This window comes from Aquarana catesbeiana, linkage group LG02 (assembly GCF_042186555.1).
Source record: "Aquarana catesbeiana isolate 2022-GZ linkage group LG02, ASM4218655v1, whole genome shotgun sequence".
NCBI classification, from domain to species: domain Eukaryota; kingdom Metazoa; phylum Chordata; class Amphibia; order Anura; family Ranidae; genus Aquarana; species Aquarana catesbeiana.
Genome location: NC_133325.1, coordinates 166,094,979 through 166,118,833, shown reverse-complemented (window position 1 = coordinate 166,118,833; position 23,855 = coordinate 166,094,979). Strand labels below are relative to the sequence as shown.

Sequence of the window (23,855 nt, the reverse complement as noted above, 5' to 3'; positions counted from 1 at the left end):
GGGGGTCTGAATACTTTCCATCCCCACTGTGTGTGTGTGTGTGTGTGTGTGTGAGATAGATAGATAGATAGATAGATAGATAGCTATATCTATATAGAGATAGATAGATGGCTATATCTATATAGAGATAGATAGATGGCTATATCTATATAGAGATAGATAGATGGCTATATCTATATAGAGATAGATATAGAGATAGACAGATATATATTTATTCAAAATAATACCAGCTAGCTAACGAAATCACTATTAACTTTCAGGTAAACTGTACAATAGATTCAAATGTTTCCGCAAGTGTTTTGTTTAAAGTACAATTTAGGCTTTGCCAGAAATTATACACAAGTATTTATTGGTGAGGCCAAAAGCTTACTTGGGCAAGTCTTGCTATTGACGGACCTTTTTACTGCTCCCCAGTGGGTTAGCTTCACTGAGTCATAGACTTCTAGTATATCCTGCGTGCTTCATGAAAGCACACCAAAACTCCTGAATGCAGGAGTTTTGGTGCGCTTTCAGAAAGTGCCCCACACCAGCAAGATGTACTGTAATAGTGGGTAAACACTCCAACGGGGAATGGTCCCACGGAAAATAATGATCCTGATTGTTTAAAATCTTCATTATGCCATTTAAAATAAAACATTCTATATGCTAAAACATTTCATTTCATTGTGGCCTGCAACTGGTTACCAAATCACTTAAAGCGTTTGTTAACCCCAAAAAATAATGAATCCTGCTCCTTTAACCAGTTCATCCCCGGAAGAATTTACCCCCTTCCTGACCAGAGCACTTTTTACAATTTGGCACTGCGTCGCTTTAACTGCTAATTGCGTGGTCATGCAATGCTGTACCCAAACGAAATTTGCGTCCTTTTCTTCCCACAAATAGAGCTTTCTTTTGATGGTATTTGATCACCTCTGCGATTTTTATTTTTTGCGCTATAAACGGAAAAAGACCGAAAATTTTGAAAAGAAATGATATTTTCTACTTTTTGTTATAAAAAAAATCCAATAAACTCAATTTTAGTCATACATTTAGGCCAAAATGTATTCGGCCACATGTCTTTGGTAAAAAAAATGTCAATAAGCATATTTATTGGTTTGCGCAAAAGTTATAGTGTCTACACACTAGGGTACATTTTCTGGAATTTACACAGCTTTTAGTTTGACTGCCTATGTCATTTCTTGAGGTGCTAAAATGGCAGGGCAGTACAAGACCCCCCCCCAAATGACCCCATTTTGGAAAGTAGACACCCCAAGGAAATTGCTGAGAGGCATGTTGAGCCCATTGAATATTCATTTTTTTTGTCCCAAGTGATTGAATAATGACAAAAAAAAAAGACAAAAAAATTTACAAAAAGTTGTCACTAAATTATATATAGCTCACACAGGCCATGGGCATATGTGGAATTGCACCCCAAAATACATTTTAGCTGCTTCTCCTGAGTACGGGGATACCACATGTGTGGGACTTTTTGGGAGCCTAGCCGCGTACGGAGCCCCGAAAACCAAGCACCGCCTTCAGGATTTCTAAGGGCGTAAATTTTTTATTTCACTCCTCACTACCTATCACAGTTTTGAAGGCCATAAATGCCAAGATGGCACAACACCCCCCCCCCCCCCCAAATGACCCTATTTTGGAAAGTAGACACCCCACCCCAAACTATTTGCTGAGAAACATGTTGAGTCCATGGAATATTTTATATTTTGACACAAGTTGCGGGAAAGTGACACTTTTTTTTTTTTTTTTTTTTTTTTGCACAAAGTTGTCACTAAATGATATATTGCTCAAACATGCCATGGGCATATGTGGAATTACACCCCAAAATACATTCTGCTGCTTCTCCTGAGTACGGGGTTTCCACTTGTGTGGGACTTTTTGGGAGCCTAGTTGCATACGGGGCCCCGAAAACCAATCACAGTCTTCAGGATTTCTAAGGGCGTAAATTTTTGATTCACTCCTCACTACCTATCACAGTTTCGAAGGCCATAAAATGCCAAGATAGCACAACCCCCCCCCCCAAATGACCCTATTTTGGAAAGTAGACACCCCAAGCTATTTGCTGAGAGGCATGGTGAGTATTCTGCAGCTCTCATTTGTTTTTGAAAATGAAGAAAGACAAGAAAAATTTTTTTTTTTTTTTTTCAATTTTCAAAACTTTGTGACAAAAAGTGAGGTCTGCAAAATACTCACCATACCTCTCAGCAAATAGCTTGGGGTGTCTACTTTCCAAAATGGGGTCATTTGGGGGGGGGTTTTGCCACCTGGGCATTCCATGGCCTCCGAAACTGTGATAGGCAGTGAAGAGTGAAATCAAAAATTTACGCCCTTAGAAAGCCTGAAGGCGGTGCTTGGTTTTCGGGGTCCTGTATGCGGCTAGGCTCCCAAAAAGTCTCACACATGTGGTACTCAGGAGAAGCAACAGAATGTATTTTGGGGTGTAATTTCACATATTCCCATGGTATGTTTGAGCAATATATTATTTAGTGACAACTTTGTGCAAAAAAAAAAAAAAAAAAAAAAATTTGTCTTTTTCCCGCAACTTGTGTCACAATATAAAATATTCCATGGACTCAACATGCCTCTCAGCAAATAGCTTGGGGTGTCTACTTTCCAAAATGGGGTCATTTGGGGGGGGTTTGAACTGTCCTGGCATTTTATGCACAACATTTCTGACACTTTTTGTTTACATGAAAAATTTGTTTTTGTTTTTTTTTGCAAGAAAATTACTTTGGACTCCCAAACATTATATATTTTTTTTAAAAGCAAATGCCCTACAGATTAAAATGGTGGGTGTTTTCATTTTTTTTCAACACAGTATTTGCGCAGCGATTTTTCAAACGCATTTTTTTAGGGAAAAAACACACTTTTTTAAATGTTAATGCACTAAAACACACTATATTGCCCAAATATTTGATGAAATAAAAAAGATGATCTTAGGCCGAGTACATGGATAGCAAACATGACATGCTTTAAAATTGCACACAAACGTGCAGTGGCGACAAACTAAATACATTTTTAAAAGCCTTTACAGGTTACCACTTTAGATTTACAGAGGAGGTCTACTGCTAAAATTACTGCCCTCAATCTGACTTTCGCGGTGATACCTCACATGCATGGTGCAATTGCTGTTTACATTTGACGCCAGACCAACGCTTGCGTTCGCCTTTGCGCGAGAGCAGGGGGGGGGGACAGGGTCTATTAGACCCTAGATCTCTCCTCTGCCCTCAAAGCATCTGACCACACCAAGATCGGTGTGATAAAATGCTTTCCCAATTTCCCAATGGCGCTGTTTACATCCGGCGAAATCTAAGTCATAAAATGCTCGTAGCTTCCGGTTTCTTAGGCCAAGGAGATGTTTGGAGCCACTCTGGTCTCGGATCAGCTCTATGGTCAGCTGGCTGAATCACCGGCTGCATTCTCAGGTTCCCTGTTGGGACAGGAGAGCCAGAGAAAAATATGGAAGACGGTGGGGGGGGGCATTCCCTCCCACTGCTTGTAAAAGCAGTCTAGAGGCTAATTAGCCGCTAGGATTGCTTTTACATGAAAGCTGACTGCTGGCTGAAAAGAATGATACCAAGATGATACCTAAACCTGCAGGCATCATTCTGGTATAACCACTCAAAGTCCAGCAACATACCAGTACGTTGCTGGTCCTTGTTGGGCGTATATTGTAAACTTTTTTTTCATGCAGCCTGTGGGCTGAACGAAAAAAAGAGATTGATCGGTGTGTATGCCCACCATTAGAATACCTCCCTTCATCCACCCACTTGTAATGATGGGCATACATGCACCGTATATATATATGCCAAAGCATGGGGGCATCCTCCCGCAAAAGTTAGGAGCAAATCGCTCCTCCGCCCTCTGCTGCCCCCACGCTTCAGCATATATGCTGAAGTATGTAACTGTGGTGGTGAAATCACCTCCGACATCGCTGGAGTCACGGCTTTATGTATCGTGGGAGCAAACGCTGTTGCTGTCAAGATAAATAAATCCGCGCTGCAACTGAATGGCGTACCTGCTAAGCAAATGATGGTTAACAATAAAACAAAGTAACATTACAGTATAACAGTAATGCCCCGTACACACGGTCGGATTTTCCGACGGAAAATGTGTGATAGGACCTTGTTGTCGGAAATTCCGACCGTGTGTAGGCTCCATCACACATTTTCCATCGGATTTTCCGACACACAAAGTTTGAGAGCAGGCTATAAAATTTTCCAACAACAAAATCCATTGTCGGAATTTCCAATCGTGTGTACACAAATCCGACGCACAAAGTGCCACACATGCTCAGAATAAATAAAGAGATGAAAGCTATTGGCTACGGCCCCGTTTATAGTCCCGACGTACGTGTTTTACGTCACCGCGTTCAGAATGATCGGATTTTCCGATAACTGTGTGACCATGTGTATGCAACACAAGTTTGAGCCAACATCTGTCGGAAAAAATCCTAGGATTTTGTTGTCGGAATGTCCGATCAATGTCCGACCGTGTGTACGGGGCATAAGACTTGCCATACCTGCAAAGCAAATACAAAAAAAATAGTAAAAAATAAAACATTTAACGCAACCTGTGCAGCTGTTGCTGTCGAGATAAATAAATCCGTTCTGCAGCTGAATGGCGTACCTGAAAACAAAAAAATGGTTATCAATTAAACACAGTAAACAGTAAAGTATAAAAAAAATGCATATCTGAAAAGCAAACATGGTAAAACATTGCAGAATAGAATACAGTAAAAAAGAGCAGAACAAGAGAGAGAGAGAGAGAGAACAATAAAACGACAACTATTTTTGTTTTTTTTATTTTATTTTTTTTTTTGTGTTTTTATATTTTTTTTACTTAGTCTGTGCAGTGCTGTACCCTACGCTAATACTCAAGTAGTGAATGGTAGCGTTCAAAACATTCACCAATGCAAGACCAGGATTGTCAGGACAGGAAGGACAATAATACCGGGTGTCACGCCTATATCCGCGCTTGCTGCAGACACGACATCTTCTTTGGGGGGGCTCGTTGGGTAGGGGTACTCGGGAGGACATAAGGAAAATGCCTCTCATACAGCCGGCTTACTGCATTTGGTTGGGGAAGGTGAGGTGGAGCACCGTCTGGAAACAGAAGGGCTCTGACGATCTCTTCCTGGAATTTAAGGAAGGATCCAGTCCGTCCTGAAGCTCTGTATAGCACATGAGCGTTCAGCAAAGCCAATTGAAATAAATAAACAGACACTTTCTTGTACCAGCGTCTGGCCTTACGGGCAATTAGGTACGGCACCAACAACTGGTTGTTGAGGTCCACCCCTCCCATATTAAGGTTATATTCGTGGACACAGAGGGGTTTCTCCACAACACCAGTCGCCGTAGTAATTTGGACCGTCGTGTCTGCATGAAGGGAGGTAAGAACGAAAACATTCTTATTATCCCTCCACTTCATAGCGAGCAAGTTATTACACTTGAAGCAGGCTCTCTCCCCCAGCCTAAGATGGGAATCTACAAGCCGCTGGGTAAAGCCCCGGCGATTAGGTCGCACAGTGCCACATGCTCCAATCTGTTGATCAAAAAGGTGAATAAAAAGTGGCACGCTCCTGTAATAATTGTCCACGTACAAGTGGTACCCCTTTCTGAATAAGGGTGACATCAAGTCCCACACTATCTTGCCAGCGCTTCCTATGTAGTCAGGGCAGTTTGTCGGCTCTACGTGACTATCTTTGCCCTCGTAAACCATAAAACTACATGTATAGCCTGTGGCCCTGTCACGGAGCTTATACATCTTGACCCCGTATCTGGCACGCTTGCTGGGAAGGTACTGTTTGAATGACAAGCGGCCAGAAAACTTAATCAGGGACTCATCAACGCAGACAACTTGATAGGGAGTAAACAAGTCTGCAAAACGTTGGTTGAAGTGGTTTACGAGGGGCCGGATTTTGTAGAGCCGATCGTATTCAGGGTCTCCACGAGGACGACAGAGTTCATTGTTGTTGAAGTGCAAAATCTGCTCATATCGTGCCCTGGTCATGGAGGCAGAGAACACGGCATATGGTAAATTGGGTCAGTGGACCAATATGACCACAACTCACTCTTTTTATTTATGCCCATGTTGAGGGAAAGGCCCAGAAAGATCTTAAATTCGGAAACCGTAATTGGTTTCCAATCTCTGGCAAGGGAGGACTGGGGAATAGTGGCGATGTGTTGACCAGCGTACAAATTGCTTTGGTCCACAATAGATCTATAGAGATCTTCGGTGAAAAACAGCAAATAAAAATCCAGTGACGTAAAATCACCTGAATGCCGGGTTGGCCAGTGAATGGGGAAGTACGGGTGCTGCAGAAGTGGTGGATTCCCAATTCGGATTGGTGAATGCAGCAGGAAGGACACTAAGGGGGTTAAACCTTTATTAGGTAGTATATGGGGGTCCCTGTTGCTATAAAACACTGATGGCGAACCTATATACTTACCTCCCTAACTAGGTCACCTGTGTCACTAATACAGCGATCAGAAAAACGATCGCTTAGTGACACTGGCGACGGGGGGGTGATCAAGGGGTTAACCTTTATTAGGGGGGGTTAGGGGGGTATCCTAGACCTAAAGGGGGCTACCACTAACTGCCCTACCACTTATAACTGTCACAAAGTGACACCAATGCAAAAAAAAACACTGCTATTGGTGTCACTGTGACAGGGGGTACAGGGGCATGATTGGGGGGTGAAACGTGTGCCTAGAGTGTTCTACTGTTAATGTAGTGTTTGGTGCACTTACTTGATGTCTTCTCTCCTCAGTGCCGGAACAAAAGACTGGCTCGAGGAGAGATGACATCACTTCCTCTGCCGCTGTTCCTCAGCTCCTCCTCCTGCTCTCATAACTATTTAAATGTATATCCTGCTGGTTCCCTAATAACAGGTGCTCCTGTCTAATTTAAAAAAAAAAAAAAAGCCTCATTTACTGTATTTCAGAGCGGCTCCCAGCAGTCACGTGACCGGCCGGCACTCTCTCTGCTCCTCGTGTCCTGGCTGACATCAGCGGGGGAATCTCGGCCCTGCCCGCTGCATCTCAGCCAGGCAAGAGGTGGAGAGAGCCAACCAATGATGTGATTGCGGGCAACTGCTCTGAAATCCAGTAAATAAGGCGCTTTTTTTATAAAACTTAGACAGGAGCGCCTGCCATATTAGGGAACCAGCAGGATTATGTCCATTTGTATGAGTAGGTTAAACACTTTAAGTGGCCCTCACTCTTCAGAAGGTTTAGCACTCCTGCACTACAGTGGCATCACTTATGATATGGAGCTTGCATTTCTGATTGTAGTGCTGAAATGCCAAAGGTCTATTCATAGAGTGGTCCTTCTGTGCAGACTGTTGCCTATTCCCTGCATCTTTCAGCCAGTGCTGGGGAGCAGTAAAAAGCCCTGTAAACTGTAGGATTTGTCCACACAATCTTTTGCTTAGTGGATCGTTTTGTCTAATTTCTGATATTAAATATATTTAATATTGCCATTTATTTATTTTTTAAACATATATTTATATTGGATATTTTGTTGCAGTTCATGTGTGAAGAAGGTTCTGGAGACTACATTGCACGTGTGGATGAGCCCCAGTCTTGTACTTATGTACTAACTATACATACCACTCGCATCTGCAATCATCCCTTCTTGCGTCCTCCTTCTACAGGCACCCCACAGTCTATAAGGTGCCACCCTGCTCTCAGCCCTGAGCAGTATGTTGAATATGTTAAAGCTCAAGTCTGTAAGTGAAACATTGTTTTTGTTTCTGTTTTGGAGGTAAAAGTGTGTATCCAAAGGGGAAAAATAAAATGATTTTGCTTAATGTGTTGCTGCTGTAATAGTAATGACCTCAAAATGAAGGTTCCCAGTATAACCAGCATTTACATATGAGCTGATGGCCTATTTACCTTGTAAAGTGACATTCTTTGAAAACTGAGACTCAAAAATTCTCCTGAAAGACTAATATTGACCCCTTTGGCTGCTGATCTCCACAAGCTACGCTGACTGAAAAAAAAAACCTTTAATTTTCTATAGTGTTTGTGTGTTGAATGCCTGATTACCCCTCTGTGCGCTGTGGAGATTTCCTTTGGCCCCTACATTACATTGCTGTGTCCTGTAGTAACTTGGGGGCTAGAGGAAGGAATGAGAAGGTGCAGAAGGGGACTAGACATCTGACACACCATTGTAGATTTTTCAGCCAGTACAGCTTGGGAAGAACGTGGATAACAGTATATGGGAGATGGGTCAGTATTAACACTTTTCTTTGCAGGCTGTCTGCTCTAAAAACATTACTAAGTCACTTAAATGTGTGACAGCATTTAAAATGTACACTAGGGATTCGCTTTGGCTTCGCCATTAACATGCATTTGTGGTTAATCATGCAGGCTCAAAATTTGAGGTTTAATTTTGGACATCGCCCTTGCAATTTTTTTTTTTTTCCAAACCCTTACACAATGCATGGCCAGCAGGCTTAAAAGGGCCACCTCTCCAACAGCCTTACTAATGGCATTAAAGTTACTGTAAGCAAAGGATAGGGAAAAAAACAACAATCTATTTTGGTGTCAGCAAATTGTACTTTAATTTTGATTGTTCAAATAATCCTTTTGCTGCCCTTTTTTTTTTTTTTTGGGGCCACAAGGCTTACCCTTTAAAGCAAAATAACTTTGTTATTGGCCCTATGATTAATCTGGCATAGACATTAATGGGGTTTGCTTTAAATTTTCGAGAAATATTCTTAAAACCGTTCACAAACTAAACCCGGGCAAATTTGCTTATCCCTGCTGTACACGACTTTGACATTAAGAGGCTACAAAACTTTTAGATCACCCAGATTAAAAAATGGCAACAATTATACACTTAATTGTTGCCCTATTTTCAGTGCTTTGTCTGGACATAAAATCAGTTTTACGTAGAATATACTATTTTTAATTTTGAAATCTTTTCCTCCCCTTTTTTTTAATTTTATTTATTTTTTTCCAGCTGACACAAAGCGCATAGTGGAGGAATTGTCAGAAGAACTGAAAACCCTTGATCTTAATACATTGCCAAACAAAGGCTCTGCCTCCTTGGATCAAGAGAACCCCCTAAATATAGCAGAAACAGCAGAGGGACATCCACAAGAGGAAAGCGGTAGGTGGCATTGTCTACATTGCTTTGCCAAATGTAACTGTAGAAAATATAGAGATCCTATTTATGCTGTAAAGACATGAAATTCAAGTCATTTTTTTACTTAAAGTGAGTGTAAACGATCACCTTGTAAAAACACCTATCCAGTTTGAAATGGAAATTAAAGGCAAAGTGTGTGTATGTATATATTCTAAATACCTCTTTATTTTTCAAGTAGTCTTCCAAGGCATCATCTGAGAGATAAGGCTCCTTCCATCTAAAACGTGAAACGCATCATCCACCGTTCTAAAAAGCTGTCCCATACCTCAGTGCCTCAGTTCTTGTGTTTCTTGTTGACCAACAGGAGCTACAAGCAGTTTATTTTCTTCTAGGCTCTGTGCTAGTTGCAAGGGCCTCCCCATCTGACTGCCTGCACAAGCCTCTAGGGAGGTTAGGCAGCTTCAGGACAGGTGCGACTGGAGGACCCCCCCCTCGGGGTTACTCCCTCCTTTTTGCCAGAGGTTTCGTTTCCACTGGGGGGGGGGTGTAAGCAACCATCCCCCATTTCAAGCATCAAATCAATAGCGCCCTGAATGTCTCATTGCTGCAGGACCAGGAGGCAGAGGGGCGCTTGCTCTTTTTCCCCCAGGCACTGGCTCCCACCTGCTGTGTTTGGTCTGGAGCACAGGATGGACTAGGATTGCAGTGTCTTGCTCGTGGAACATGGTGACATCATCACTTCTGACCGTCGCCATCTTGGTGGAGGTATGAGCGGACGTATGGTACACCACACTTCTGCTTGCGTCACTTCCGGGTGCATCCTGATTGGTTGCAGCGGGTGACATCCCTTTCGATTTTCACCAAGGCGGCATTTGTGGAACCTGCACATTCAATCTCATGGAGCCAGATACCATCTGCAGCAGGGGGGACAGAGCACACTATCAGCACGTATGTGTCCACCCATACTACTGATGGGGCAGCTGAGGGCAGGCCATGTCAGACGCAGCACCATTCTGCCCTCCCGAGTCTGCATGCCAGGACCACTCCAAAGTAAGCCAGAGCATGCTAAGGCCACCTCTGTACTTTCCAAACCACTATGCACATAATGCTAATTGGTGGTATCAGCGGTTTTTGTATCATAATTTTTTTATTTATTTTTTTAGGTTAATGCTGGCTATACACTGTATGAAAAATGGGCCGAAATTCGGTCATTTAGTCAGTTCATTTGTTTTTCGGCCAATTAATGGGCACAAATCGGTAATTGGTTGGGACTTTTAGAGCCAAAAAAAAAATGAAGGACAAATTTAGGAAATTTTCCACCGAACGAACCTTAACTTGAAAGATTAATGTGTTTCCCCATCCAAACTGTTTGCACTAGGTATATGTGAAAAAACGAACAAGAAATGGATACGTTTGTCCATTGAACGATATATCGGTCATTACATGATGGCACTATAGTTTGCTCTTACTGCCGAATGTTCCTTTTCAGAAAATAGGTTTGAACGATTTTTTGTATAGTGCATGGCCAGCATTAGACCAGCGGCTTACATTCTCTCCCTAAGCACTGCGCTTCCGGTCAGTGCAAAATGGCAGCCAGCTGGGCCAAATTACTTTGCCAAAAGTGCATAAGCAAACCAAACCTGTGGCAAAAGAATCCCTGGGAGTCTTAAAAGGATTAGCCCCTTTCACACTGCCGCGACTTGACCGCGAGTTCGCAGCCACGATTTTGACGCGATTTCAATGAACGCCTGTGTAAACTTTAGGTTTATGGACTTTAACTCGCATCAAAGTTGGACCAAAGTAGTACAGGGACTATATAGTCTGTGCGACTTGAAGTTGCTCAGATATGAATGGTCATCATTGGGAATCGTGGGGTACGACTTGTCATGCGACTGTGATGTCCAAAGTCGCACAAGTGTGAAAGAGGCCTTATGCTGGCCATACACTATACAGAAAATCGGCCGAACCCATTTTCGAAAAACGAACGTTCGACCGTGACCGCAAACGATCGTGCCATCATATAATGTCCGATAATCTGTTCAGTGGACATGAATAAATAATTTTGTGTTCGTTTTTTTACATATACCTAGTGCAGGCAGTTCGGACGGGAAACACATTAACCTTGCAATTTATCGTACGTTCGGCAGAAATTTTCCAAACATGCCGTTCGTTTTTTTTCCACAAAAACGTCACAAACGATTATCGATTTGTACCCACTAACTTGCCGAAAAACGAACGAAGTGTCCATACGAACGATTTTTCGGCCGATTTTTCGTATAGTGTATGGCCAGCATTAGTCTCCTCTGTAAAAGATGTCGGACACCTTCCTCTCCCTTCAGTCTTAGGCTAAATCAGGTTTTTTGTGCTTTGATTTTGGGTGGATCCTGCAACATATAATTGACTGGCTTTTGGACTAGTGACCCATGCAAGGGCTGCATAGACAAACCTGTGCTTAATGACTGCTCGTTATCACAGGCATGTGTTGTACTTCTGACAAAGTCGTGCAGGACCATTTTTTTTTGTCCACACCAGAATCAGACTGCATGGGTGTTCACACCAGTGCGTTCGAAATTCCTGTCCAAATTCATAGTTCGCACCTCCATCTGGGGCTAGCATTAACTTTGTATTGACACTCCCAGCGGTTCGCATAGGGCAGTATGAACTGCCTGCGATGCAGGAACTGCACTGGATTTGCAGGGTTTCTTGCATCGCACCTGTGTGAACCTAGCCTAAAGCTGGATACACACTATACAACTTTTGTTCAGTTTCCTTTAGATTTGCCTTCAACTATGTAGTGCAATATGCTATTCAATTGTATATACCGGGCCAGGGCTGCAGAGGCAGCCAGGTCATTCACATAATACTCTGCAGCACATTTTATGTGCAGGGTTTTTAGGCAGCGTTTCAGCCTATTAAGTGCCATCACTCAGACCTTATACCTGGCTTGGGTTGTAATGGCACTTTATTCAAATAGTCAATATGTATCTTTTTATATGGCCCCTGAGCAGAAGTGAATCCTAAAGTGGAACTAATCCAATCGATTTGAAGTTTCTAAAAAGTTACATTCCTGGAATGCCTGGATTGCTAACTTTCACATTTGCTTGCTGCATCAAACAAACTGTTAAACCATCAAATGGCTGGTGCCATGACTGATCGCATGTGCAGCACCATTGCGGTTGCAGATCAGACAAAATCAGCTTTCTTGGCTGTAAAAGTTAATGGGGTTTAATCATGCTTTAGGGCAATTAGCAGATCAGTCTACAAACTCGGCACTGCCTAAAAATGCCTAACATGGAGAGCAACTGAGCATGTGCAGAGCAGGATGAGACAATGTATTACTGGATTGTACACAGTATAGACACTTATTTTTAACGTTTTTACATGGCTATATCTGCAAAAGGGGCCAACCTGAAGTGATCTAGCAGGACTTTAATTTTCTGACAAAAGTTCTTCTTTAACAGAACGTGGTGTAACGGTCAACCTAAACAGTTTATCCTGTTACTGCTACAGACTCAGTCTCTTTAAGCAGGGATCTCCAACTCATAGCAGTATCAAAATTAGAACCAGAGTCCTTGTGGGGACTCGGACTTAACACACAGGAAGAACACCTGACATTTGCATTCAGATGAGGGGACCGTTCTATTGCGTATACAAGAATGTACTGTATGATTGTCCTTACATATTGCTCATATGCATAGTAACTGGTTGGCAGTCTAGCAATTCCTGTGTATTTCTTAATTTTATCAGAGCGCCTACCTTGTCACCCCTTTCTACACTGATCACTGATGGTCAAGGGCATTGTTTGTTAGTCCATACTTTAACCACTTGCCGACCATGTCACGCAGTTTTACTGCGACACAATGGCTCTCCTGGGCGAAATCCCGTACGGGTACGTCCTACCCTTTTTCGGCGCCACCAGAGGGCGCGTGCCCGGTGGGCACAATCGCCGCTGGCCACGCTTGATCGTGTGCACAAGCGCCAGCAATGGTGATTTTTGTGTGTGTTTGTGTGTAAACGCACAAATCCCTGTGCTGTCAGGAGTGGTTTTGAACATAACATATGTGCTCTTGTGTCTTTTTATGCTATCAAAACACAATGAAATAACCAAATTAATTAATTTAAATTTGCACTGATATATATATATATATATATATATATATATATATATATATATATATATATATATATATATATATATATATATATATATATATATATATATATTATATATTATATATTTGTACTGCCATGGAACTTCTGATGGAGATAGAAAGTAGTTGGCAAATTGTTCACGCATGGCAATGTAGGATGGGAGGAGCAATGCTTTCTGGGTAATTTCCTTAAAGGCACAAACTGCTGTAAACGGATGAAAACTGATACAAAAACAGATGTAAACGTGTACATTAACGGATGAAACCGGTTATGAACGGAAGACGGATGAAGCAACGGATAAGGACTGATACGTTTTTAACGTGGCTAAACTGATGGTGCACGTGTGAAAGGGGCCTTATTCCCATGGCCCACAGATAAATTGATTTCAGCACGATTCCTAAAACCGATTTAATTGAAGGGTTCCCTGCTGCTCTTCATAGTTCTATTGAGAACCTCTTAGTGGAGTCAGGTCATTTCACAAATCTCTGACAATCAGTATGAACAGAAAGGAAGGGGTTCGCCTCAATAGCCCCACAGAGCTGGCAGTTAGATCAGACTAGCATCTTTCATCTACCAATCTCAACCAGGTACCACCCAAGAGTATCGCAGCCCTTTTTACCAGGGCCTGGCCATCTTTATATGTGGAGAAAGCAGGAGCTATGCCAGACCAAATCTGCCAGGTGGCAACCTGGTCGAGCTTCAGTGCTCTTACAAAACATTACAGGATAGATTTCCTGTCCAGCCAAGACCAATCTTTCAGTAGAAGGGTCCTTCAGCCGCTCCCCCCCCCCCCCCCCCCCCCAAAAAGTAGTATCCCATGCCAAATCCTTTCAGATGCTGCCCTGGAAAACGACTTGAGAAAACAGTTAGGTACCTGGTAACTCCTTTTCTAGGAAGTCTTCCAGGGTAGCAACCCGTCCCTAATAAATATAAATTTTATTTTTATATATATATATATATATATATATAATATATTTTTTTTAATGGAAGGATGGTGTATATTTGCCTGTTGTTCCTTCGGTACTTGTATATTACTGAGGTATGTGATAGCTTTTTAAAATGGCGGATGATGTGTTTCCTGTTTTTAGGTTGAAGGAGCACTATCTCTCAGATGCTGCCCTGGAAGACTTCCTAGAAAAGGAGTTGCTAGGTACCGAACTGTGTGTTTTTTATTTCCCCTCTTTTTTTTTTTTTTTTTTTTTATAAGTAATCACATGAATTCTGTTCTCTGCTGCATAAGGAGCTCAGTGCTGGGGGGGCAGGGCCGAGAGAGAGAGAAACAGCAGTACACGGATCTTTCAAGAGAAATGCTGTGCAGGGAGTGCTCAGGACAAGGCTGATTATTAGAGAACAGGCAGAGTTCTCAGCATTGCTAGAGAACTGACCAGTGCGCTCTCTAGTTCAGTGTGGAATAGGAAAGCAGAGAAACTGGCAGGAACACCAGGGATTTCACTCAATGCAGAGAGAACATGATACTTTTTCTTACAAGTACATGGTAGAGCAGTCGCATATCAGGAATATGAAATGTTGGGTTTACATATTCTTTAAGAAATTAAAAAAAACTGTAGGTGTTAGTCATTTAAATGAATTGTGAAGTTCCATTGGCATTTTTAGAATGCCTTTAATTCATTTAATGGACAGACATGGCAATGCTCTGATATTGTGGGGCTCTTTTTTTATATGCTGTTGTGTGTGGCTCCAAGTACCTCTGGTTTTCTCACACTCTAAAGATGCCTGAGAGAAGGGCTGATGTGAATGTCGATTAAAAGCTGTCTGTAAATTGTCAGCGCTAAGGAATAATATTTTTTTTATTGAACTACATTCTGCAGTTGAAGATTCTGCTGCAGCTGAGATTGATGAAGGTGGTACAAAGCTAGAGCAAGAAGAAGCAGAGATCTGGAATAAGATAAGTCAGCCACAAGATGCAGAAACACAGATGTCAGATACTGAACCCACGGTAAAGTCTCTGTACAGTGTGCATGTTATAAAACCAATATCTTGCAATCCACGTGCAGCACATTTGCACTCTCATTTCATGCACTTCAGTGGCTCTAGTATGCAAAATATACAGTATTTGGTTGAACCCCTGATAATTAAGCTTTATAAGAGAGATGTGGGTCTGCCAGCCCTTGGAAATGCTACGTGGCCTCTTTTAGATGTCACAACCTGCCTTTTTAAAGCCCACGTGGGGCTGTGTTTCACAGATCATGTCTGGCCCTAACTCGTTGAAATGCAATCTATTTATCATAGCAACCCAAAGGTGTTTTTTTTTTTTTTTTGCTTTATGCTAGCAACTTGCAGCCTCTAAGTATCAATTCCAGGACCTTTGCTTTACTGGTCATATTTGTGTGCCATAATATTTGTGTGTCATACTAAGGGTGTGCGCACCCAATGCAAATGCAGCACACTCTGATGCTACTGTAAAGAAGTGAGGATTGCATCTTGGTCTAGATGTGTAGGAACAAAGTTGAATACTGCTTGTATTTTTCTAACTTAAATATGCATTGGATGCTTGTGTGGAAAAGATGTTTAATGCTGCCCCTTTAGGAGCAGCACAGTGCTGTGCAATAAAAACATTACAAATGCCCATGTGCACTAAAATAAATATTCTTAAAGTGATTGTAAAGGCAGAAGATTTTTTTTTTCTTAATGCATTAAGATAAAAAGCCTTCTGTGTGCAGCAACCCCTCTAACACTTACCTGAGGTCCCTCTAGATCCAGCGATGTTGCAGGAGTGTCGCGGCTGCCCAGGACTCCCCTCCTCATTGGCTAAGACAGCAGCGCAGCGTCATTGGCTCCTGCTGCTGTCAGTCAGCCAATGAGGAGAGGGGGGGGGACAGCGGCTCCATGTCTAAATAGACACGGAGCTGTGACTTGGCTCGAGTGCCCCCATAGCAAGCTGCTTGCTGTGGGGGCACTGAACAGGAGGGAGGGACCCAAGTAGAGGAGGATTGGGGCTGCTCTGTGCAAAACCATTATGCAGAGCAAGTATGTATGACATGTTTGTTATTTTTAACTAGAAAGAAAACAAGACTTTCCACTCACATTAAAGGCTAATTTGAATAAGTCTGGTTGTAGTATCAAATGTAAGTAAATATTATAGGCCATTGTTTTTGATGATCCTTTTGATTTCACAAAGGGCTCAGAAAGGGAAAAAAAAGTTTTCATTTGAGGTCCAGTCAAATCCTAACTATACTTAAACCTGCAACTATACTACAAGTGAAAATTGCATTGGCGTAACCCACACCATTATAATGGTGAAGTGACAGGTGTAGATTTACTTATCCTATTTCTAATAATGAAATCACTATTCTGCACTTATCTTATTTTCTGCTTCTTTATGTAGGAAGGAGTATTTCCCAATCATAATCCAACTGAAGGGGCACAAGGTTAGCACATACTTTTACCTGAAGATGTTTAATAAAATGTAAAAAATGATCACAAGCCAGAAAATCTTTGTAGTCTTTATAATAACGACAATTGCAGTCTAGACCGTGCATATACTGTATGATGTGGAGGAAGGTGGGGGGGGGCTGTTTTTATTTAAATTTTTAAATTTAATTTTAATCATCTCCAAGTGCACAATTTCTGATGCACTAATGCCTCGTTTCCACCGAGCGGATCAGTTCGGGTCGGTACAGTTTGGAAGGCCTAGAATGGTCCGGCCTATTCAGGCGAGCGTTTCCATTGCAAGTCGGACCGACAGGGGCCATATTTCCTAAACCCACATGGGTTTAGAAAAAATACCTAGCATGGCGTCACACGTTCGCCAATCAGTGGAATGTATCGTAGCTCCACCCTAACCGAACCGTTCCATTTTCTATGGCCCCACATCTGAAGCAGGACCCTGAATGGAACGGTTCGGTTGTATGGGCCGCTTTCATAATGGAAACACCCAAAATAGTGTACCGAACCGATCCGCTCAGTGGAAACGAGGCATAAATGGCATCACTATGTATTCAATAATAATAAGTGACCATATTTATTACTATGAACTGTGTCCTTTCTCAATATTTAGCATGGTTTTATGTAGGCATAATCAGTAAACGGCACCACCTTTCTTCACTCTAGGTACACACAAGACTCTCCGCTACAGAATAATAAGAAATCAAGAAGACTTAATGAAGTTTATCCAAGATTTAAAAAAACCTGAAAAGGTATTTACTGTATCCATCAGGTGCTTTGGTGCTAAAAACGACATGACCAAATGTAAAAAAAAAAAACAAAGCTGTGTGCATTTCTCTGGTATGTCACTGCCCTTAACCAAGCACACTTTATTATTTGAAATATTACACTTATATGTTGTAAGAGGGGCTTCAGTCAGTTTAAAAAAAAAATTAAGTCAGTAGCTACAAATGCTGTACAAAGTCTACACTCCCCTGTTAAAATGTCAGGTTTCTGCGATTTAAAAAAAAATTGAGACAAAGATAAATTAGAATGTTTTTTTCCATCTTTTTAATGTCACCTATAAACTGTACAACTCAGTTGAACAACAAACAGAAATCTTTTAGGTGGAGGGAAGTAAAAATAAAACTAATATGGTTGCATAAGTGTGCACACCCTTAAATTAATACTTTGTTGAACCACCTTTTCATTTTGTTACAGCAGTCTTTTTGGGTATAAGTATCAGCATGGCACATCTTGATTTGGCAATATTTGCCCACTCTTCTTTGCAAAAACACTTTGGATTCAGGTCTGGGCTCTGGCTGGGCCATTCCAAAATTTTAATCATCTGGTGAAGCCATTCCTTTGTTGATTTAGATGTATGCTTTGGGTTATTGTCATGCTGAAAGATGAAGTTCTCTTCATGTTCAGCTTTCTAGCAGAAGCTTGAAGGTTTTGTGCCAATATTGACTGGTATTTGGAACTATTCATAATTCCCTCTACCTTGACTAAGGCCCTTGTTCCAGCTGAAGAAAAACAGACCCAAAGCATGATGCTGCCACCACCATGCTTCACTGTGGGTGTGGTGTTCTTTTGGTGATGTGCAGTGTTGTTTTTGTGCCAAACATATCTTTTTGAATTATGGCCAAAAAGTTCAGCCTTGGTTTCATTAGACCAGAACACATTTCCCACATGCTTTTGGGAGAATTCAGATGTGTTTTTGCAAAATATGGCTGGGCTTGGATGTTTTTTTTAAGAAAAGGTTTGTAACTCTATCCCATAGTTCAGACATATAAAGAATACGGGAGATTGTTGTCACATATGCTACACAGCCAGTACTTTCCAGATATTCCTGCAGCTCCTTTAATGTTGCTGTAAGCCTCTTGGCAGCCTCCCTGACCAGTTTTCTTATCTTTTCATCAATTTTTGGAGGGACGTCCAGTTCTTGGTAATGTCACTGTTGTGCCGTATTTTTTTCCTCTTGATGATGACTGTGTTCCATGGTATCTCTAATGCCTTAAATTCTTTTATACCCTTCTCCTGACTGATATCTTTTAACAATGAGATCCATCTGATGCTTTGGAAGCATAAAAAAAATGTCAGGAAAGACCTACTAGAACAGCTGAACTGTATTTGGGGTTAATCAGAGACACTTTAAATGATGGCAGGGGTGTACTGACTCCTATTTAACATGAGTTTGAATGTGATTGCTTAATTCTGAACATTGCTTAACCCCCCCCCCCCCCCCAATGATTTCAAGTTGTTTTTTAATTGAGCTGTACAGTTTAGAGATCACATTAAAGGTGGAAGAAGTTCTGAAATTTTATCTTTGTCCCCATTTTTTTTACATGACCTAAACCTGACATTTTAACAGGGTTGTGTAGACTTTTTATATCCACTGTAGCTGCTAACTTTAGATCTAAGTTCACATCTATGTGGCTTGATGCGTTTTTTAAATCCTGTGTTTTTTTTTTTTTTTCTTGTTTTGTTTTGTTATGCTTTTTTTGCATGCAGTTTTCATGCATTCTGCATTTTTATTTCTCTTGAAACACACTGTAAACACACTGTACATTGCTGGTTGCTAAGGAGCGGGCTGGGAAGCCGACCGCCGCTTCCTTAAGCAATGAATCAGCTGTCAGCGGGATTCCCCGCTGACAGCTAAATGAAAAAAAATTGCTGGTCCATACCAGGCTCTTCAGGTCTAGTATGGATTCGGAGGGGACCCCTCCACGCCAATTTTGAATTTTTTTTTTTTTAAAAAGATTGGCTATTTTATGTTTTTAACGGGTAAGCATCAGCGATGGAGAAGACCGCAAACACTGGAGGAAGAAAACACGTTGGAGCTACGATGGGGGACATTTTTAATAATGGACTTGTCAAAAACCGTCTCTTGTGTGTGTTTGTTTTTTTTTTTTTTTAACACTTCACTGCTTTTTTTTGGGATGTATGGGTAGGGGTACAATGTGCCCCATACTCATTCACATATGGGGGGGGGGCAGGATACGGGGGTCCCTCTTTCTTAAAGGTGCTTCTAGATTCCGATAAGCCCCCTGCCCGCAGACCTCCACAACCACCGGCTAGGGTTGTGGGGAAGAGTCCCTTGTCTCCATCAACATGAGGCAGAGCCTCCTACTTCAAAGCACCCATTTCCCCATGTTGAGGTTGGTCGTCCCCTCCCTTTCCCTGACCTGCCGGGCTGCATGCTCAGATAAGGGTCTGGTATATAGACCCTTTGCATTCAACTGTCAGCGGGGAACCTCGCAGACAGCTGGTGACTCGGCGGCTGTTCCTTAGCAACCAGCTATATACAATGTTTAAACAGAAAAATTAAGACTGCAAAACACATCAAAAATCGCATTACAAACAACACTTGCATTTCTGGTGCGATTCCATTGAAGTCTTTTGCACGCAAAACATGGGGGAAAAAGTCCCCGACCATTTCCAAAAAAGCACTGACTGCAAAACGCATAGATGTGAACGTGTACCATAGGAAACCGTGTTAAGTGGACTGTAGTGCATTCTGAAAACTGCACTAAAACGCATAGGTGTGAACCTAGGGTTAGGGTGTATTCACACTATGTGCAGTAACAGATGTTTTACTGCGTTGCAAAAGATCTGTCACTGCAAGCACACACAGGAAACAATTGTTTTGTAGGTGTCTCATTCATATTGCAATGCATTTTATTGCAGCGCACTGTTCCTAATCACATGGCAATGTACAGCAGCGCAATGCTCTGTAGAGCATTGCGTTGCTGTATGTTGCTATGAATGCAGTGTACGTTTTGTACACTTCACAAAGTTTGCACAAAAAAAAGCGGAGTGTAATGCATTGAATCGCCCAACACACTGCCCCCTACCGCAACAGAGCTGGCGGAGAGGTAAAGCTCTGTGGCAGCTCTGTACCACTTGTGATTCATGTCCCAAGAGATTGTGGGCAAAGGGTGGGGGTGGTGAGAGAACTTCCACTGCAAATCGCTTAGGCGTTCTGAGTGGGCAGCAGGTAGCTGTCAAAACTTGGTACTCCCCCCCCCCCCCCCCCCCCCCCCCCAAAAAAATCCAAACATAGAAGATGGGGGCAGAGAAAGAAGCGGAGCATCCCTATTTGGGTGAAGCTCTGCTTTATTTTATATGGTTCCTGCTAGATACATTTAAAATGGAAATAAAGGGTACATTTATGTTTGCTAAAAAAAAAAAATCTTTTTGCTGTGTTTTTTTTTTTTTTTTTTGGAGGATGAAGACAAACTTGTCTCTGAGAGCAAAGAGGCACAGACTGAAATAGAATCAAGTGCAGTTGATGAGCTGAAAAATGCAGAGGATGAAGATGAACAGGCTCTCATGCAGGAATTTGAGAAAGAGTTGGAAAACTTCCTCCTTCCCAAGTCTGATGTATCCCAAATTAAGGATAATGTGAAAACGGAGATGGAGAAGGAATTTAACAACATTATCGATGAGGTAATTACTAGGACCTATGACAATAAACTGCTTAGGAAACCCTGTAATAGGATATTTGCCGGAATATGTAAGCCAGGAGCTTACCTCTCCCTCTTGTTCCATGTCAAAGAAGGACTTAAAGCGGATCTCCACCCAAAAGGAAGTGCCGCTTTAAGGACTCGTCCTCCGCTCCTCTAACACAGTTGGCAATTTTGAGGAGGGGGAGCAGGTACCCAACTTTGACAGGTACCTGCTTCCTGCTTCTGTTCCGAGTGCCGCAGCGCTCAGTAACTGAAGTTCTCCTCCCTCCCCTCTGCAGTCTTCTGGGACACGGACGTCTGCATTCACGATGCGCAGCACAACTCGCGCATGCGCAGTTGGCACCCGGCTGTGAAACTGCAAACTGTCACAGCTGGGTGCCCATAGTAAAGATGCCGGGGACCGAAGACAGCGGGTAAGACCGTCTGGGGTGAGCACACCGCTGGTTCTTGGGACAGGTGATCCAGCGGTGTGCTTTTTGAGAAGTCAGCAGCTACAGTTTTTGTAGCTGCTGACTTTATTTTTTCACAGGTGGCTGGAACTCCTCTTTAACCACTTAAGCCCCGGACCATTTGGCTGGCAAAAGACCAGAGTGTTTTTTACGATTCGGCACTGCGTCGCTTTAACTGACAATTGCGCGGTCGTGCGACGTGGCTCCCAAACAAAATTGACGTCCCTTTTTCCTCACAAATAGAGCTTTCTTTTGGTGGTATTTGATCAGCGCTGTCGTTTTTATTTTTTGCGCTATAAACAAAAGCGACCATTTTGAAAAAAAACATTATTTTTTACTATTTGCTATAATATCCCCAAAAAATATGTAACATTTTTTTTTTCCCTCAGTTTAGGCCGATATGTATTCTTCTAAATATTTTTGGTAAAAAAAAACGCAATAAGCGTTTGGTTTGCGCAAAAGTTATAGCGTCTACAAAATTAGGGGATTGTTTTATGGCATTTTTATTAATATTGTTTTTTTTTTACTAGTAATGGCGGCGATCAACAATTTTTATGGTGACTGCGACATTATGGCGGACAGATCGGACACTTTTGGCGCTATTTTGGGACCATTCATATTTATACAGCGATCAGTGCGATTTAAAAAATGCATTGATTACTGTGTAAATGTGACTGGCAGTGAACGGGTTAACCACTAGGGGGCGCTGTAGGGGTTAAGTGTGTCCTAGGGAGTCATTCTAACTGGGGGGGGGGAGCTATGTGTAACACGACACTGATCACCACTCCCGATTTACAGGGAGCTGTAATCGGTGTCAATGTCACTAGGCAGAACGGGGAAATGCTTGTTTACATCAGCATTTCCCTGTTCTTCCTCTCACGGAGCTCGCGGCGGCACGCCCACAAACCACTTCTTAGAGGGCAACGTGCAGGTACGTTAATATGCCTGTACGTGCCCTTCTGCCGACGTATATCGGCGTGAGCCAGCCGGCAAGCGGTTAAAGTTGAGGTCCAGGGAAATCCCTAAATACACAGTTGAAATACATATAGTAACATTTTTTTTTCCTGCTAATATATTTGTACTTTTATTTGTCCAGTCTTGTAATTTAAATACATCTGCCACATTGCATAGCCATAAGGACAGCATGCTTATTTTCTGGTTCAGCTATGCAGTTCCCCATGTCCTCGCCACACTTCCTGCCTGCCCATTGGGTAATGAGTCAACATTGCCTATAACCGATGAACAGGGAGATGATCCAAGAAGCAGGAAAGATAAGCTAGGATTTCAGTTGCCATAGCTCTCCTATCCACACAAGTGAATTTTGATCCACCTGTGGCCAGCTTTAGTAGCGTAAAGGCTCGTTAACACACGTTAAGAAAATCAGATGTTAAACTTTGTCCGAACGATCTGCCGATTTTTGGATCATTAGAATGGTGCTTTTGACAGCCAATTCCAAATTTGTACGACACAAACAATGTGCAGGCTATAAAAATGTTATCGTACGTGAACACAACATCCGGTTTTTTGTTTAGTACAGTTTTCTTCCCAAAAAAATTGTAAGAGCAAGACTACGCATGCTTGGAAACTAAAGAATACATACAAAACAATTCAACACATTACATCGCTTCTAAAGTGGAATTCTTTTGTATGAGAATTTTCATATGTTGTGGTTGTGCATGTATATGGTTGTGCAGTGCGACAGTGGTGCGTAAATACTTAAGACTGGTTGAATAAAATTCCAAATCCTGTGCCAGTTTGAAAATGTTTTGTGGTGTGTACTTCATATGTATGTTTGGTGATTTGCTTCGAATTCCAGTTCAACTCTTATGACTTCATAGCTACCATTGATTACGGATGGTAAACACTTGCCTAGTTGGCGAGAGTATGCTTTGTGACTTTGTGATTTGTAGAGAGCTGAGACATGACTGCATAGCTCACGGCCACTAGATGGCAGTTACACAACTGTCTCAGCTCAAACCAGCTTCAGTGTTATGACACTGGTTACAAGTCGGTTTACTTGGGATATCATCTTGACCAATGTCTCTGATCTATTAGGAACGCTACTTTTTGGTTAGCCACTGCTCTTGAGTTTGATTGCTTCCAATATGTTCTCTATCTCTTATCTCTATCTCACACACCCCTGTTAAAATGTCAGGTGTGATGTTAAAAAAAAAAAATGATACTCGGATAAATAATTTCAGAACGGTTTCCACCTTTTTTTAATGTGACCTATAAACTGTACAACTCGATTTGAAAAACAAATTGAAATCCTTTAGGGGCAGGGGAGTAAAAATATAAAAAAGTGAAA

The 23,855-nt window shown here is 42.0% G+C and overlaps 1 protein-coding gene across 2 annotated transcripts in view; it reads left to right on the top strand.

Annotated features, from left to right (window-relative positions):
• The window catches only part of OS9 (OS9 endoplasmic reticulum lectin), a 160,689-nt gene that overhangs the window by 94,279 nt on the left and 42,555 nt on the right, over nt 1-23,855 (top strand). For both annotated transcript variants that reach the window (XM_073613755.1, XM_073613754.1), the window contains exons 6-11: nt 7,525-7,726; nt 8,965-9,114; nt 15,072-15,199; nt 16,589-16,631; nt 17,314-17,399; nt 20,857-21,078. In XM_073613755.1, the coding sequence (XP_073469856.1) occupies nt 7,525-7,726; nt 8,965-9,114; nt 15,072-15,199; nt 16,589-16,631; nt 17,314-17,399; nt 20,857-21,078 (831 nt within the window). The remainder of the gene's footprint in view (nt 1-7,524; nt 7,727-8,964; nt 9,115-15,071; nt 15,200-16,588; nt 16,632-17,313; nt 17,400-20,856; nt 21,079-23,855) is intronic.